Source organism: Nelumbo lutea, chromosome 5 (genome assembly GCF_056320005.1).
Source record: "Nelumbo lutea isolate HS-2025 chromosome 5, American lotus-T2T, whole genome shotgun sequence".
Lineage (NCBI taxonomy): Eukaryota > Viridiplantae > Streptophyta > Magnoliopsida > Proteales > Nelumbonaceae > Nelumbo > Nelumbo lutea.
Window position 1 is genome coordinate 50,199,122 of NC_142688.1, and position 16,359 is coordinate 50,215,480.

Consider the following 16,359-nt stretch of genomic DNA (forward strand, 5'->3'; position numbering starts at 1 on the left):
GCCATCACCTCGGAGCCTCTTCCACCTCACTTCAAAGCTCCCACACTAGAAACGTATGACGGCACCACGGATCTAGACGAATAATTGGAAAGCTTTGGAGCACTCATGCTCTTGCACGGGTATTCCGACACCTTGACGTTTCGAGCTTTCCAGGTGACTTTCAAGGGGGCAGCTCACCGATGGTTTGTCAAGCTCCTACCTTGCTCCATCAACTCGTGGGAGCAATTCACCAATCTTTTTCTCGTCCACTTCATCAGCAGCCAACGATGCCAGAAGAGTGTCGTCTCACTTATGGTCGTCTGACAAAGGCAAGACGAGAGTATGTGCTTCTGCATCGACCACTTCAAGAAAGAAGAACTCGAAGTCCGCGACCTCAACCCCATGGTTTCCGTGCATGCAACAATCCAAAGCCTCCTCCCCAAGTCGGCCCTTAAGTGCTCTATTACCAAGACATTGCCCAAAACGAAGGCGAATTTTTTGAAAAAGGCACAGAAATACATTGCCGCCGAGGAAGCCTCAGTTGGCAAGCACCGAGGAGGAGTGACCGACCACAACCATGGCGACACTGAGAAGAAGAGGAAGAATGGAGATAGCCACGACAATGACAACAACAACAACAATCCGTCGGCCCCATCCTATGACCAGTGCACACCACTCAACTCGACCCAAGCACATATCCTCATGTAGGTAGGAGAGGAGGAGTATGTGAAGTGGCATGGGAAGAAGAGGAGGAACCCCAAGAAGGGTGACCCAAGAAAAATACTGCACATATCACCGCAGCGTTGGCCACAACACCAATGATTGTTACGAGCACCAAGACGAGATTGAATCCCTCATCTGCCGCGAATATCTAAAAGAGTACATTGAAAGTAGCCTAATCACCTCGCCATGACAACAGTGGTGATAATCAATGTCATCATCAAGAGCTCGGCCTCGAGCGTACCTGCAGGCCCAACCATGTAAACAAATTTTGAATTAAAGCAATTTTCTCTCACCTTGCTTCAGACCCTTAGCATATACGCTCTCGTCTCGATCAAGCGACCGGTCGTAGCATACAACCTACACCAAGGTTACACACTCGGATTAGACCTCGGTCCAAGGCACACGGCCTTCGGAGGTCATACGCCTAGTCATCAAGTCCCCCTCGGTCAATTGACTAGCCGCGACTCGCAACCTTAGCCTAGGTTATATGTCTAGGCTGAACGTCGACCCAAGGCATATGACCCTCTGGATGTCACATGCCTACTCGACCCTTTTCTTGACAAGGGACATAAGGGACCTCGGCCGCATCTAACGGGATGGCCCATGATATTGGCCTCAACCTTGGAAGACTCTCCTGGCGAGTGAGTCCTTATCCAGGTTGGAGAGCCAACATTGGCCCTTCGCTTAGCACAAATCATGGCAGAACAAACATGCTGAAGGGAATTACGCCACCTCGCTAACACAAGAGCACTCTGCGGCGTCAGCCAGGCACCACACTAAGCCTTGGTTAGGCTTGGGTCCACGCGCTCTATCCCCATGGAAAGGGTAGCCAAGAGGGCTAATGCATGCACCTCCCTTTCCTTCTCGCAAAGGGAAGGGGCCTCGTGTCCTCGGCCTAACTCCCTTGGGTGCTTGAGTGGATGGCTTATTGAGCGACGGACTTTTTGCAACTTGCAACCTCTTGAAAGGGGGCACCAACCCCCACACAAAAATTCAACCGGAAAAAAAGGCACAAGATACACAAAAATCACATCCCATGCTGGACAACTCAAAACGGGCTTCAGACCTCGGCGACCTCTTCGGCTGCCATAGGGTGCTCCCTAGCAAACAGACCCCCGAACGGTCACACCTCCTCGACGAGCATGAACACTTCGGCTTTTGATGAAGGCAACCAAGACCTCGAACACGTCTCTTACTCATCCACTTGCCAATGACCCTTCAGGCTCACCTCACTTCATCGCTTTGGACGCCAGCCACACCTTGGCAAATGCGTGCCCCTCCTCATCGGTGATCTCACCTCCTTAACTCGGGGCATCGTCACCTTGTATGCCGACAACACCTCAGTAGCCCTCTTTGCCTGCCTCTCAACAAACGCTCCTCCTCGTCGATGACCTCACCTCCTCGACTTGGGATATCGTCACCTCGAACGATTGTAGCTTTTCATCTATCGCCCTCCTCACATAGAAGCCACAAGCTGACGGCATGACAAGTAACCTGCAATGGAAGCACAATTGTCAACAAAGGAATCCTCCAAGTAACGAAGCAAGTACTCACCTCATCCACCCCTACGGGCAGCCTAGCCGAGGTGCCCTCCTTGCCGAAGTACCCTCCCTCCAAGGTGCCCTCCTGGCCCTCCTGGCCAAGGTGCCCTCCTGGTCGAGGCATCCTCCCAGCCGACCTGGCCAAGGTGCCCTCTTAACACCTATCTACCAAATGGGCCCTCACCCGAAGCCCTCTCTAGCAACTTGGCCCTCTCGAGTAGCAAGTCCCTGGCGTTCAACGACACCCTTACACAACCACAAGCTACTTAATGCTTACCAATGGAAAAGTGAGCCAACGTGTCGGGCCGATAGCAAGAGTCCTCCTACCAAGGCGAGTGGAGCCGAGGCTAGCCCACATCAAAGCTTCCTCCGCCACTGGTGGCTCAGCTCGGCTCCCCACCAAATTGACCTGAACAACTAGCCCTCTACACCAAATGCAAAAGAATACCACCTTCGTCTCATGTACGATCACGACCTGATGTCTGCCTTGGGCACGGACCCAAACCTTCAACACCGAGATGTGTCACACGCAGGAACAACACCTGGCACTGAAACTCATCTCGTGCGTGGCCACAACATGCCCGCTCGTCATCTATACCTCACATGGTGGTGACTGGCCAGAAGCCGACGCCTAGCCCACACACAAACTCATTAGTTCATCTGAAGCACATGACTAGGGGGCACACACACCTCACACCCGTGCAAATCACAGTACCGAGCTCTCTGAAACCAAGGCTAATGCTACCATGCTCTTCGGCCTTCTGTGACCCCCTCAAGAGGCAAAATCAGCATAGTAGCCAATGCTCTCTGACGCCGAGGGCGACGTCAATACGTCCATAGGCCAGACTACCTCCAACGAGGCCTCGGCCAGAGCCGATGTCTCCAAGCTCCCAAGACGGACTATTCTCAGCATCTCCAAAATCGAGGCCAGCACCTTCGCGCTCAAGACCGCTCTCTCCAACTCAACCACAATTGAGGTCCTCGTCGTAGAAGGCCACTCAGCACTTCCTAGCAAGAATGCCACTCTCTTCATTCGAAGGCAAGGTCCTCAGCTAAGACCTCTACCACGGCCTTGAGAGTGGGGGGCAAATGATGTAAGCGCTTTAGACAGGCGAATAGCACGCTGGCACGTGGCTAAGGGTGGAGCCAATTAGGGTGTCGAGGAAGGTGGAGGTCGGTGGTCAATGTGGGACCAATGGCATGACTGCAGACAGCAACCTCGGATGGTCGTACGCCCTGGGCCGGATCGCATCCTAACCGTCTACGTCTGTCCACCTCCTTTCGGTCTCAAGTATAAATAGGGGCTAACCCCCCTCAAGGTAATAATCTAGAATCTAGGTTGGAAACCCGCTACTCCAAGCTTTCTAGCTTTTGGGCGACCTCGTTTGAGCTACTCTACTCAGACCTCGTCCGCCCTCATTGCCACACTCCTACTAACTTAACCATCGAAGTCCCCGCCTCGGGCATCGACCTGGGGCCTCTGACTTTTACCTTCCTCTACAGGTCAGACTCCGTAGGTGCTCGACCTCAACCAACCTCAAACACTCGTAGATCCTCATCCCCAGCCAACTCATCTCAGAAAAGAAGTTACAGTGTTGTCAGCCCATTCTGAGCATCAACAACAAATAAAGTAGAAGGTGAAAAAAATATCATCCTTACTTTGTATGACTGAGAATGGGGGTAAATGAAAGGTTATTTATTTATTTATTTATTTATTTATTTGTGGGGGGGGGGAGGGGGTTAAGATAGGAAGCAAAATGACTTCTACGAGAAATAATTTAGGTGAAAGGAAGGTGGTGCAAATTTTCATCAATTTTAGATGTTAGATTTGCACTACCAATGAATGCAAATGAGACAAAAAGTGCAAATACTGTATCAGGTAAGAGTGCAAATTATTCTTGTAAACAAATGGATGTAAAATTAAATTGGATGCAAATTTTGTATCTGTGTTCAGAGTTGCACTTCAAATAAGGCAAAATCTATGGTGCATCCCACTTCACCTTGGCAGAAAAAAAGTGATTGGTTGAATATAATATGGTAAGTGCACTTTGTTAAACATGAAATACACTTTTTAAAACATGAACCAATGGAAATTAAGTAGACTTTAATATGATTGATTGAAATATGGATTTAACGTACACCCAATATTAATGGTCATTTGTTTCCAAAAACTTCATTAATATCCTTAGATTTCAGCCATTTTTAAGTTTGAAATCATATAAAACTTATACTTTCAGCACATAGTTTAACTGTCATGAAAGGTAGGGATGTGAACCGATCAAATTCAAATCAAATTAGGCAATATCTGAATTTGAATTCAATAAGAAAATTCAATATCCGAATTCAATTAAATATTTGAATATTCAATTCGATCTGAATTTGTTAAATTAATTATTTTAGGTAATTAATAAATATATATAATAAATATTTTATTTATATAAAGTATATAAATATATAAATTATTTATATAATTTAATTATTATATATAAATTATATAAAATAATTAGATATTCAAATTATGTGAACCCAATTCAATTATATTGAATCTCAAATTCAAAATCGAATTTTAGAATAGTATTGACACCCCAAATCAAAAGGCTAGCTCTTAAGGAAGATTTGCAACTCATGGATAAAGTTGAATTGGATGGGTAATATGTGGGTCGGAGTGAAATTGGTTCTTGAAAGGCAAGTGGATACTTCGGCCGGTCATTATAAAACTACAATGTGATGGAGCTTGCAATGGAATTGTTTCTGGAGGGTACTTTGGGTATTTCAATAATCTGTTTATATAAGAAAAGGGCTTATTAGTTCATACACTTTTAAAATTCAGTCTGAAAAAGACAGCACGGCACAAGAAGAAAAAGATGTCTCATCTCCCTATAATTTACATGCAAAAAGCCTAAAACAACTTTTACTATAACCAGCCTTTTCTATTCATCTTACCTTGATTGGTTATCATTTTTATGATACCTATTCATTGGTTATCATTATCAGAATCCTGTTTTGTCATTCCGTTTTATTTGTTAAGAGTGCAGTTTGGATGGGCTCTAGTTGGGATTTTGTCAAAATTTGAATGGGAACAATCTGAAAGGTCAGGCATTAAGTATTGTAAAATGCTAACCCGAATCGTCATGCCTGAACCATCATGTATGAGAGAAATAGAAAGTTAAGGGAAAGTTCTTAAGGCTGTGTTTGTTTGTGGTTATGATTCACTCTTACCTCATGCAAAATTTGTACTTCCTTGTCTTATTTGCATCTATTAGCAAATTTTAATTGCAAAATCTGCACCAGTTCCCCCTACTTTAATTTTCTCTCGTCATGGAACTACATCTAGGGGTGTTAATGGACCGGTTTTGGGTTGGACTCCGTCTAAATCAAAATCCATTTTGACGGATTGGACGGACCAATAAGACATTGAATTTGGACGGACTGGACGAACCAATATGACATATTGGATTGGACCTGGTCTGTCCATAATGAATTTATATTGGATTGAGCCAATATCCGGGCCATTGATAGTAGATAAGAACATAGGTGTCAATGGACCAGGTTTGAGTTGAAACCAATCTAAATTAACTGGAATTTGAACATATTGAACAGTCTTTGGACCGGTCCAAAATATTCATTGGACTGGATTGGACCAGGTCCATTTGTAATGGACTCACATTGGACTGGACCAAATCCAGTCCAATTGACACCCCTAACTACATCGAACTGCTTCACGAGGATTTACACAAATTGGGATTTGCTCCTCACAAAGCACACCTCACTGGTGACTCTAGATCTCCTACCTACAAGAACTCTACCCACAATACACATAACATGTAAGAGCATGAGATGTTCCCCATGTGTGATTGCGATCTCATGTGGGTAGGAGATCCAGACTCTTCACAGGCACATCCCCCCATGCATTGGGAACATCTCCAATGAATAATAACACAAAAGGATGGAAATGTTCCCAATACATGATGGGATGTGCTTGTGGGTCAGTGTGAGGAGTAGGTCTGGACTAGATTTACACTCAATCCATTTGCACTCATTTGCACCTATACTAGTGTAAATGAAATTCTTTTTGTTTTTTGGTAAACTAGTTTAAAACTGTAAATGAGGTTGTGTCTGGTTGCAATGCAAATTTATTTGCACTAGTACAAGTGCATGGGAGTGCAAATGTAAAAAATGCAAATTCTTGTTTAATTTTGTTTTGGATTTTACTTTACTCTGCTTCATGTCTTAAATTACTTCATTTGTGCCGCAATCAAACAAAATAAGCTCAAATTTGAAACAAAAATAGGTCAGAATTTACACTCAAATCATTTGCATTGCCATGGTTTTGCATCAGTGCAAATTTATTTGCATTGCAACCAAACACAGTGAAGTTCACATTGCGACTAAATGGAGCCCAATGAATTTTGTGTTTCTCTTTTTCCCTCAACAAACTCCTAATTTTCTCATCAATCTCAACATTTTTTCTTTTGAATATTCTCTAACATGTTTCTCCTACTTTCTCTCTCCCACCTATTTTGTCCTATTGTCTAAATATATTTTTTTTACTAGTGGGGGGTTGTGCGATGCACGGGATGGGCACCCCTCCCTGTCCCTCGCTCCCATAAGTCAAAGCATTATTCCATCCTCACCCCAACCCTAGTGGCAGGTGGGTTAGAGACGAGGCACCCATTACCTATCTTGTCGAGATGGGGAATCCCCAAATTTTTTCCACCTTGAGAGAACCACCTAAAGAATTTAATTTATGGATATTTTACAAATAGGATTATGGGAAGTTGGGAGTATTTTAGGAATTGGATTATGACAATTTTGGGGTATTTTATAAATGAAATTATGGGATCCTAGGATTATAAGAATATGAGTAAAAATTAAAGAAATTTTAAAAATCAATATTAAATCTATGGATATGTTACTAATTAATCACCAGGTTCAGGGAATTATATGCAAACCCCACCTCTAATTTGGGGCAAAAATATTTTCCTTGTCCCCACCCTGTCTTTGCCACATCTGTTTAAGATTTGAGAAAACTTTCCCCCTACAGGGTAGAGCAAGGTAATGCCCTAATTTTATAAGGAAATTTGTCATCCCTACAATTATAATAATTTTTTATAACTAATTAACTAATAGTAAATTAAATAACAATAAATTACAATATTTTATGATACTTTCCAAAAAAATATTATTGAAATTAATTGCCATTGATTAGTAGTAATATATAGTAAATTAATTATTTACTATATCGATATTAGTGTAAATTATTTACTTTTTAAACCTAAATTATTTAATATGAATCACATTAATTAATGTAATTATGGTAAATTACACTATTTTTAATTAAAAGTAAACCATTTGTTATTAATTAATGTAAAACCAGGTATGAGTGAAGTCAATCAAGTGGTCTAGATCGGTGTAGATAGACTTAATAACTTTCCTAAATTATTTAATAATTATTTATTGAAATCATAATAGTGGGTTGTTATTTAAATATTTATGATACAATTTCTAATAGATTAATTTCCTAAGTTTTTAATAATTATTTAGTTGAATAATAATAAAACGGATTATTACTTAAACGGTTTTGGAGAAGATTTTTTAAAAGCTAATTTCTTAATTTTTAATTACTTATTTAAAAAATGATTGTGAATTATTAGTTAAAGAGTTTCCCTAAATTATTTGATAATTGTTAACTATAATTATTGATTTTATAGAAATTAGTAAATTACACTAATTAGTAATATATTTAATCAATAAATTATTATTGTAAAAAGTTAATGAAAATTTATTAAATTACAATGATTAATGTAAAGTACGCTAAATGTTGAAATTTTGAAATTTTATTAATAACCAAAAAATATTAAATAATGGTTTGTTTATTAATTTTTGATATATTATTAAATTATTTAGTATTTGTTAAATAATGAATTATTTCTAAAATAATTATTTCATAATTTTTTGTAGAATATTTTTCCAAAAATTTTTAATAATTTTCATAACTAATAGACCTTTTAACAATAGATTATTATTTAAGAATAGATTATTTAACAATAATGGAAGATGTCATGGATATATAGGAAACATCAAATTCCTTATAGTTATAAATGTTGTTTGATTTGGAAAACCAAATCTTAATAAATCAAGGCCTATTTTTATGAGAAAGTGGAGAGAATAGAGGGGAATTAGAGGTAGAAGTGAAGGAGGGGATAAAACATATGTCGAGCTAATTGAGGAGAGAAATTGGGTTGTTATAGAAAGTGAGAGATGTGAGTTGTGGGGGGAGAGAGAGAACTCAATGGGGAAGGAATGAAGAGAGATGGTGCTGAGATGGCAATTTGGGAGTGGTGAGAAGGTGGAGATGAGAGAGAGAGAGAGTTAAGGAGAATGCAGGGTTGGGGTAATAGAGAAAGGAGAGGCAAGGTGACGTGGGTGGTCTTGCTATATATATAGATAGATATTACATTTATCTTTATTTTTTGTTATCTAGGAGTGCAATTTGGGTGGCCCAATCTGAGCTGGGATCGACCCAATCCACATTTTTGGACAAGCTGAACTTGGATTTTTTATCTCTGGGCTGGGCCTGGGCTCAAAATCCCAGGCTTTTTATTTTTTGGGCAGGGAATGGGTCCATCCCCTTGGCAGCCCTACTCAATCTGAGCGCAATTCAATTATGCACATACATATATCTATGTTCTATACTAACTATAAAAAGCGAACACTCTCCTTTCTGGAATTTTCATTGGACGTTTTCTATCTCCCTTGTCTAAACATACAATAGGTATAAAGAGGACATATATGTCATTTACTCTCATTTTAGAAATTGCCCACTTATAACTATTCAGAAACTGTCAATGAATTATAGATAGCTCCGTCTTAAAGATACTACCACATGAAAATGTACGTAGGTGTTTACTAGTGTATATATATATGTGTGCGTATATAATTCCAATTTAAAGATTTAAGTAAATAATCCTAAATAGGCTTACGTAACTTTTTAGTACATTAGACCCAACAAGCCCAATTGACCAACTTGAGCCGAGACCGAACCCGAGCCCAATCCAAATATGTCAATTTTCAATTTGGGCTGGGCCTGGGTTGATTTTAAACCCGGTCCGCCCGATTTGCACCCCTATTATTATCCTGTGCATCCATGCAAATACTCTTGGTTTTTTTGTCGTAGTTTATTTTTGTAATTTCTAACATATTCCACCTAATTACTGGGATTTAATAGGAACTTAGGAAGTGCACAAGTGGCGAACAAACCCATACAAAGCCCACAGTCAGGCATAAATGTGGGTTGGCCCACCAACACTGTAAACAGAAAACTACTGACCATACACAACCATGTCTGTCTGGTATCCAAAGGAATGGGCCCCACCTGGCTTCGTCTAGAGTGGGTCCCAGCATATATTAATCTCTTAACATTACAGAATCTTCTATACCAACATTGAACCTCATTAGTTAGTTCACAAAACCTTATTAGTTAGCTTCATTCCTGTCCGTCCAAAAGGTATAAAATAGATCAGACGGTACATTGCCATTTGTCAAGTGGGCCCGGCTCTCTTTACCGAAAAGGGATATTTCTGTCAATTTACGGTAACGAAGAAACCGCTTAATTACGATGAACATGATTGTTCAAACTTCAAACGGACGTGTTCACGGTGGACCTACATTACTTCTCAGAAAAAGATGGCGTTATCAAAGCGATCCACCAATAATGTGGCTTTTCAACCAATATCAAGAAAATTTAGGGGTAGTTTGTAAATAAAATATAAAAAATCATCTTTATTTTCAAAATAAAATCTGATAAATTGACAAAAATCTCCCCACCCCGCTTTTTTTTAATCAAGAAAAAGTCAGACAACCGCTTCGGCCATTAGGAAGAATTAGCAGCTGGTCGTGAAGCCACCAAGCGCTTTTTACGTAAATTAATGAAGGTCGTTTCCGTAATTTTGAATGAGTAAAATAATTTACCGTTAAGTCTATTTTTATTTCCTTTAATGCCCTTTGTTGAGCACGTAAGGAAATATCTTATTGTGGTCATAACCGGGCTTGGTTCGGGTTTAGACCCAACCCACTAACAATGTAACATTGAAGTATATATGTATATATGGACTTGGTTGCATTGTTTTCAACCACCATTAGAACCGGCGGTCCAAGTATTTGAACAATCACCGGTTATGTTTCTAGGTCTGGTTTTAGTAAAACTAGCTTTTGACCAAAGAACATTGTATAGGTTTTTCTGTTTTTCCCTTCCTTTCTTTATCTTTTTCTTCAAAGGAAACATAGTCTTATTGAGTCAGTTATTGAATCACAAATTACATAATAAATTTTTAGAAGCTATAACTTTATATTCAATTATTCAATTAAGATAATTTTTATATTCCATGCATCTCATCAAAACGTCTATTTTATTATTTTTGTTCAAAAAATCCATTTTCTCTCAAATCCCAATTTTTAACATTTTATGAATAAAAAATATAAATATAAATTAAATATACAAGAATATTATATATACATACATTATATATAAGATATAATAATGTGATCGAACCAATAACCACAAACAAAAATGATTCAGCCTCCAAATCGGTTTAAAACTTGACCGAGTTATATATGGGGTCGGTCGCTAGTTCTCTTATTTTCTCCTTATTTAAATGGTGCGGATGTGGGTTAGATCGTATTCGGGTCGATCCGATTATGGTCATTATATGAAAAATTCACCGCCTAAAGAACAAGAGATATGGTAGAGGTAAATTTGAAAAAGTGGCGGGGCATATTTCAAAGCAAAGAGAGAAGTTAGTGATAAACTGGGACGCGTCTGCCCTAATCCTTTACACATAGGGTTTGCTTCCTTTTGATGCTGTCTCTCTCTCTCTAACGCTCTTTCTCTCTCTAAGATTCCTTGCTACTATAAATACGTCTCACCTGGTTTTCTCTTCTATCAAGCAAAGGAGAGGCTAGGGTTTCTCAGCAACCTCATCCAGGTATCGATTACACTTCTCGCTTCTCGCTTCTCGCTTCTCGCTGTGCTGTTCCAATCGTTTCAATCTTTTCTCGATTTCGATCTCCGTAATTTATTCCTTGATTGTTCTCTTCCTGATTGGTTTCTGCTATGTTATGGCGAGAATCTGAGATTTCTTTTGGTCTATTTTATTTCTTCGGACCGATATTGATACGCTGTGTTTCGATCTGCTGTCATTGTTTTATTGTTTTTTATTCAATCGATTTGGTCTTTTTCTTAGAATATCCGATTATTTCAGCGAATGTTTTGTAGATCCGGTGGTGTTTATCAGGAAGCTCTAAATTGTTTAATGTAAGGATTAGGATTAGCGGTATCGCTTGCTTTTGATGCTTTGGTGTTTTAGTATTGGCGGTGTGGAGACCAGATTGTTTTCTGTCTGCGTGTGCAATTTATATTTGTATGATTGTGAGCAATCTTATTTGCTTTCTTGTCAAATCGCCAAATCGTAAATGTTGATTATTTGTAGAGATGATGGTTAGATCTTATTGAAGATTGCATCATGTGTAGGACTTTAGGTGAAAATCTTAAGTCGATTACTAGAGAAGGAAGAAAACATCTAGATTTTCTTATGATTTTAATAGGCTTACTATGATTTTAAGGTCTTATTTTGTATCTTTGCATTTTTTATATTCTCTCTTTTATGCTAATGCTCTTAAAGATTTAACATATTGATCTTAGCAATTTGTCTTTGCATGCTTTTATATATATTGTCTATTTTACGCTTATGATTTTAATAGTTGGATGCAAAGAGCAGTTAATTTAGCCTTTAGTTTCAAATTGCAATTTAACATCCTTTTACTGTTGTAGCCAAAACAACCCTTTTCGTTTGTGTGGGAGTTCAAAATTTAGTTGTCTCTTGTTACCTGTAGAGCATTTTATGACCATAAGTTATAACCACTGATTTGAAGTAATAAAAAAAATATGTAGCCAAATTGTTGGAGTTCTATCCTATGAGTTTGAATGTCAGATGTGGGACCTGAAATACATTCCGAAAAAATGTTCATGGTTATGAATTACTAACGTCTTTGATTCACTTCCTATAGGATTGAGTTCTGTTTGATTATGCTTCCTTTTCAATCATTCTTTTTAATTTTCTAGGAACCTTGCTGTTCTTTTTGTATGTGTGTTTGTGTATGTTGGTTGATTTAGTCTTTATTTGTGATTGAACATCCTTCTCTCTGTACAAATCATTAGCACCTCCTCGGTTATGCAGTTGAGCAGGATATGGTTGCTTACAGCATCTGGTTTTCCAATGTGAATCCAAATTCAATCCCATTAAGGGTGTTATGAATTTGTTCTGTTTATAATTGGATAAAATATGGATCCACCCTTTTCTAATCTAATAAAAGCTAGTTTGATTTGATTTATATATGTTCATACTTAAAATTTATGTTGTATGACTATCTATTAGTAAAGGTAATTTCATAGTCTGTATGTTGTAATATACTAAATTTTAATTGTTTTAAGTTTCATGCAAGCAATTTTCTATTCATTTTTTTTTATATTATACAATACCAAGCTGACATTAGTGAATATCAAACTATAATCTGAATTCAATTTGAATATAAATGAATCAATTTTGGATCTACCTATATCTGATTTGATCTGATCCGTTTGCAGCTTTAGCAAAATAAAATAAAGTCTTCACTTCTTTTAGGAACAAAATAAAATAAAAATAAAGTCAAATTTGGTGGTTGTTAACGTGTGTAAGAATAATATCATTAGGAATAAGTAAGCTGTTGCATGCTGAAAGGTCTAGAAGGGCTAGGGATGGACAAAAGGACATGGGCTTGAATTAGTAACAAATGATTTAAGCACTCATACTTTGACAATTATATTATAATTAAACAGAATGGAATGGCAAAGCATGATTTGTGTAGCCAGCCTGATATAGTTGTGATAGAACTTGGATGGTTATGATGATGATGATTTTCTTATGGTAGTGTATTCTTTTTGGTTATATAACCATTTTCTTTTAGGTGATGTAAGATTTAGTGATTGTACTTGTTTTCTAAGCTATTAAATTTGAACTTGGCCATCCATGAGTCTTTTCTATTAAAGGTAGATGTGCACTAAAGCATAAGAGGCTCATAGAACCTAAATTCAAGGTTCAGGGTCTGAACAAAAAAATTATTGTACAAGGTTATGCTTTATGGTATTGGGTATTTAGCAACAGAACACAACAACAAGCCAAGTGAGTAGAGCACATGTCTTGTGGTGATGACGCACCTCTTGCGGTTATCACACAACAAAATAGGCACGTTATGCAATTTCTCAGATAACATTAAATGGTAGATAGACTTAAAAAGATGATAATAATAAATGGTAGATACTTGTGAATTTGGTTACTGACTGATGACTATATGAATTGGTTATTGATTATCTTTTTATTATTCTTTTTGCTTTGAATTTCAATTTAATTGTCTGTTCTATTGTCTGATGTTCAAGGTTCTTTTGTTCTGATCTGTATTTCGTTTGTAATTTCTTTGTTTTCTTATGTATTTGAAGTTGGCAGTTTTAGCTGCTATATTTGTAGATCGTCAAAGTGGAGGGTGTCAAGTTTGCAACTTCTTTTATGTCTGAATCGGCCTCTCTTTATTTGGGATCTATTGGTTTGCTTGGAGAGTATTGTCCTACATCCAGAAAAAAGCTCAGACGCACTTCTGAGACAGTTGGCTGCATGCATCTCGGACCATTACGGGATTCAGAGCATAGTCGTGGTTGCAGCTGGATGCAGCCTTTTCCAATTGCAAGGAAACAGACTTTCAGTTTTCAAGGGAACATTCTAGCCAACAATATTGTTGCTTCCTCTGCCATCTTTAACTTTAGTATCTTCTCCTCCTGATTTTTATATTCTAGAAGTCCTGTGCTGAGATAGATCAAGATGGCTTTGCAAAATATAGGTGCTTCCAACAGCGATGATGCCTTTTATAGGTACAAGATGCCCAAAATGATTACCAAGATTGAAGGTCGGGGAAATGGCATCAAGACTAATGTAGTCAACATGGTAGAAATTGCGAAAGCTCTAGCTAGGCCTGCTTCTTATACCACAAAGTATTTTGGTTGCGAGTTAGGAGCTCAGTCCAAATTTGATGAGAAGACTGGAGTATCCCTTGTGAATGGTGCTCATGATACCGCAAAACTTGCAGGGCTTCTTGAGAACTTCATCAAAAAATATGTGCAATGCTATGGATGTGGGAACCCTGAGACTGAAATAATCATCACCAAGACACAGATGATTACTCTTAAATGTGCTGCCTGTGGTTTTGTTTCAGATGTAGACATGAGGGACAAACTCACGACTTTCATCCTCAAGAACCCCCCTGAACAAAAGAAGGGGTCCAAGGACAAGAAAGCAATGCGCAGGGCTGAGAAGGAGCGTCTCAAGGAGGGGGAGGCTGCAGATGAGGAGCAGAAGAAGCTTAAGAAGGAGGTGAAAAAGAAGTCATCTGTCAACACCAAGGACGGGGCCTCAAAAGCCACCTCAACCAAGAAAAAGGCTAATACCTCTGATGAAGATCGTGCATCCCCCACCAGAAGCCAGGCTGATGAAAATGAAGCAGCGGATGACGATGGTGATGATGATGATGTCCAGTGGCAGACAGACACTTCCCTGGAGGCAGCACGGCAGCGTATTCAGGAACAGTTGAGTGCGGTTACTGCTGGTATGGTCATGCTTTCCACCGAAGAGAATGACACAAAGTCAACAAAGAAAGCTACCAAGAATGGTACCCCAGAACCCGAGCAGCAAAAATCTGAGGCCAAGGCCCTAGAGGATGGGAAATCTTCACCTGCTCGCTCTCATGAAAAGCTGGTCGAGGAGATAAAAGGCAACCTGAAGAAAGGAACCACTGTAAGCCAGCTTCAGTCTTTCCTGAAGTCACTGTCTGGTTCCCCACAGCAGGTTATCACGGCTCTCTTTGAGGCTCTCTTCGAAGGTGTTGAGAAAGGATTCGCTAAGGAGGTGGCCAAGAAGAAGAATTACCTTGCTGCTGCGACACAGGATGAGGGAACGCAAATGATGCTTCTGCGGGCAATTGAGGCGTTCTGCCAAAAGGCTAGTGCTGATGCAGTGAAGGAAGTTGCGTTGGCTCTGAAGGCACTCTATGATTCTGATGTGTTGGAGGAAGAGTCGATAGTCCAGTGGTACGACGAAGGCCTCGGAGGAAGCAACAAGAATTCCCAGGTTTGGAAGAATGTGAAACCCTTCATTGAGTGGATTCAAAGCGCCGAGTCGGAAACCGAGGAAGAGTGATTTGAACATTGTACCGTGTGCAGTGTCCTATTTTAATAGTTAAGGAACAGTAAGTAGTATAAAGTTTTGGGTTATGTGGTTATGGGTTCTGGTGTTTTGGCCTAGGGAGTCGTAGACTGTGGTTACGAATCTTGCCTCTACCCTCTTTTGAATAAAAAGAGTAATGGTGGTGCGTCTGGTCTGGTGGTAGTTCCTGTCGTAGTTTATGGTTATCTGTTGCTGCGTGTCTTCATGTCTGCTGTTTTTGTCGAGTGGTAAAATGGAACTATGACGTGGTTGTCCTGTGATCTTATGACATTTTAAATTTTTTTTCAGCTTTTTATAGTTGACACTTTACTGTGATCACTTTTCTTTTAATCACACATTTGTTTATCTAACCTTTCTTTATATAAGTCAGAACTCAGGTTAATTAGTAATAATTATAATTAAGAGAAATAATACCTTCAACTCCAACCCTTGGGGACAAAAAGTACTATTCTTACATATCTACTTGTCCTCCATATAACCCATAGCTTTCATAACCCCTCACGTACTAAAATATACCAAAAATCCCAAATTTTCCAACTAGGTACAGTTGCCCAATGTCCGATCAATCAAAGAAATGATTGAAAAAAATTAGCAAAAAAATGGTAGTCGGAAATCTCGTGTGGAAAGTGCCGCTCATTGCATTCGCACATGATCCACAGTATCCATCTAAGAGAACATCCACCAAGAGACTAACTGCATGCCATACAAACAACACAGTACAGAGCTCTCCTCTCTGTATCAAATCAGAGTGAGACACAGTTTGAAGCTTCCATGAAGAAGTAGAAGAAAGGAGATTCTCAAATCTGAACTAA

General features: G+C 39.2%; 1 protein-coding gene across 2 annotated transcripts; it reads left to right on the plus strand.

Moving 5' to 3' along the window:
* The first annotated feature begins 11,044 nt into the window (after nucleotides 1–11,044).
* LOC148852310 (eukaryotic translation initiation factor 5-like) lies at nucleotides 11,045–15,877 on the plus strand. Of its 2 annotated transcripts, none has more exons than XM_088943502.1 (2): nucleotides 11,045–11,227; nucleotides 13,774–15,877. In XM_088943502.1, exon 2 carries the CDS (start codon nucleotides 14,150–14,152, stop codon nucleotides 15,518–15,520), a length of 1,371 nt encoding a protein of 456 aa, XP_088799628.1. In that variant the 5' UTR covers nucleotides 11,045–11,227; nucleotides 13,774–14,149; the 3' UTR covers nucleotides 15,521–15,877. The 2 variants fall into 2 exon arrangements, with proteins under 2 accessions (XP_088799628.1, XP_088799629.1); XM_088943503.1 differs by having other exon boundaries at nucleotides 11,077–11,227; nucleotides 13,781–15,877.
* The last annotated feature ends 482 nt before the right edge of the window (nucleotides 15,878–16,359 follow it).

Coding starts and splice junctions, on each gene's coding strand:
- LOC148852310 (XM_088943502.1), top strand. CDS start 14,150: ATGGCTTTGCAAAATATAGGTGCTTCCAACAGCGATGATGCCTTTTAT.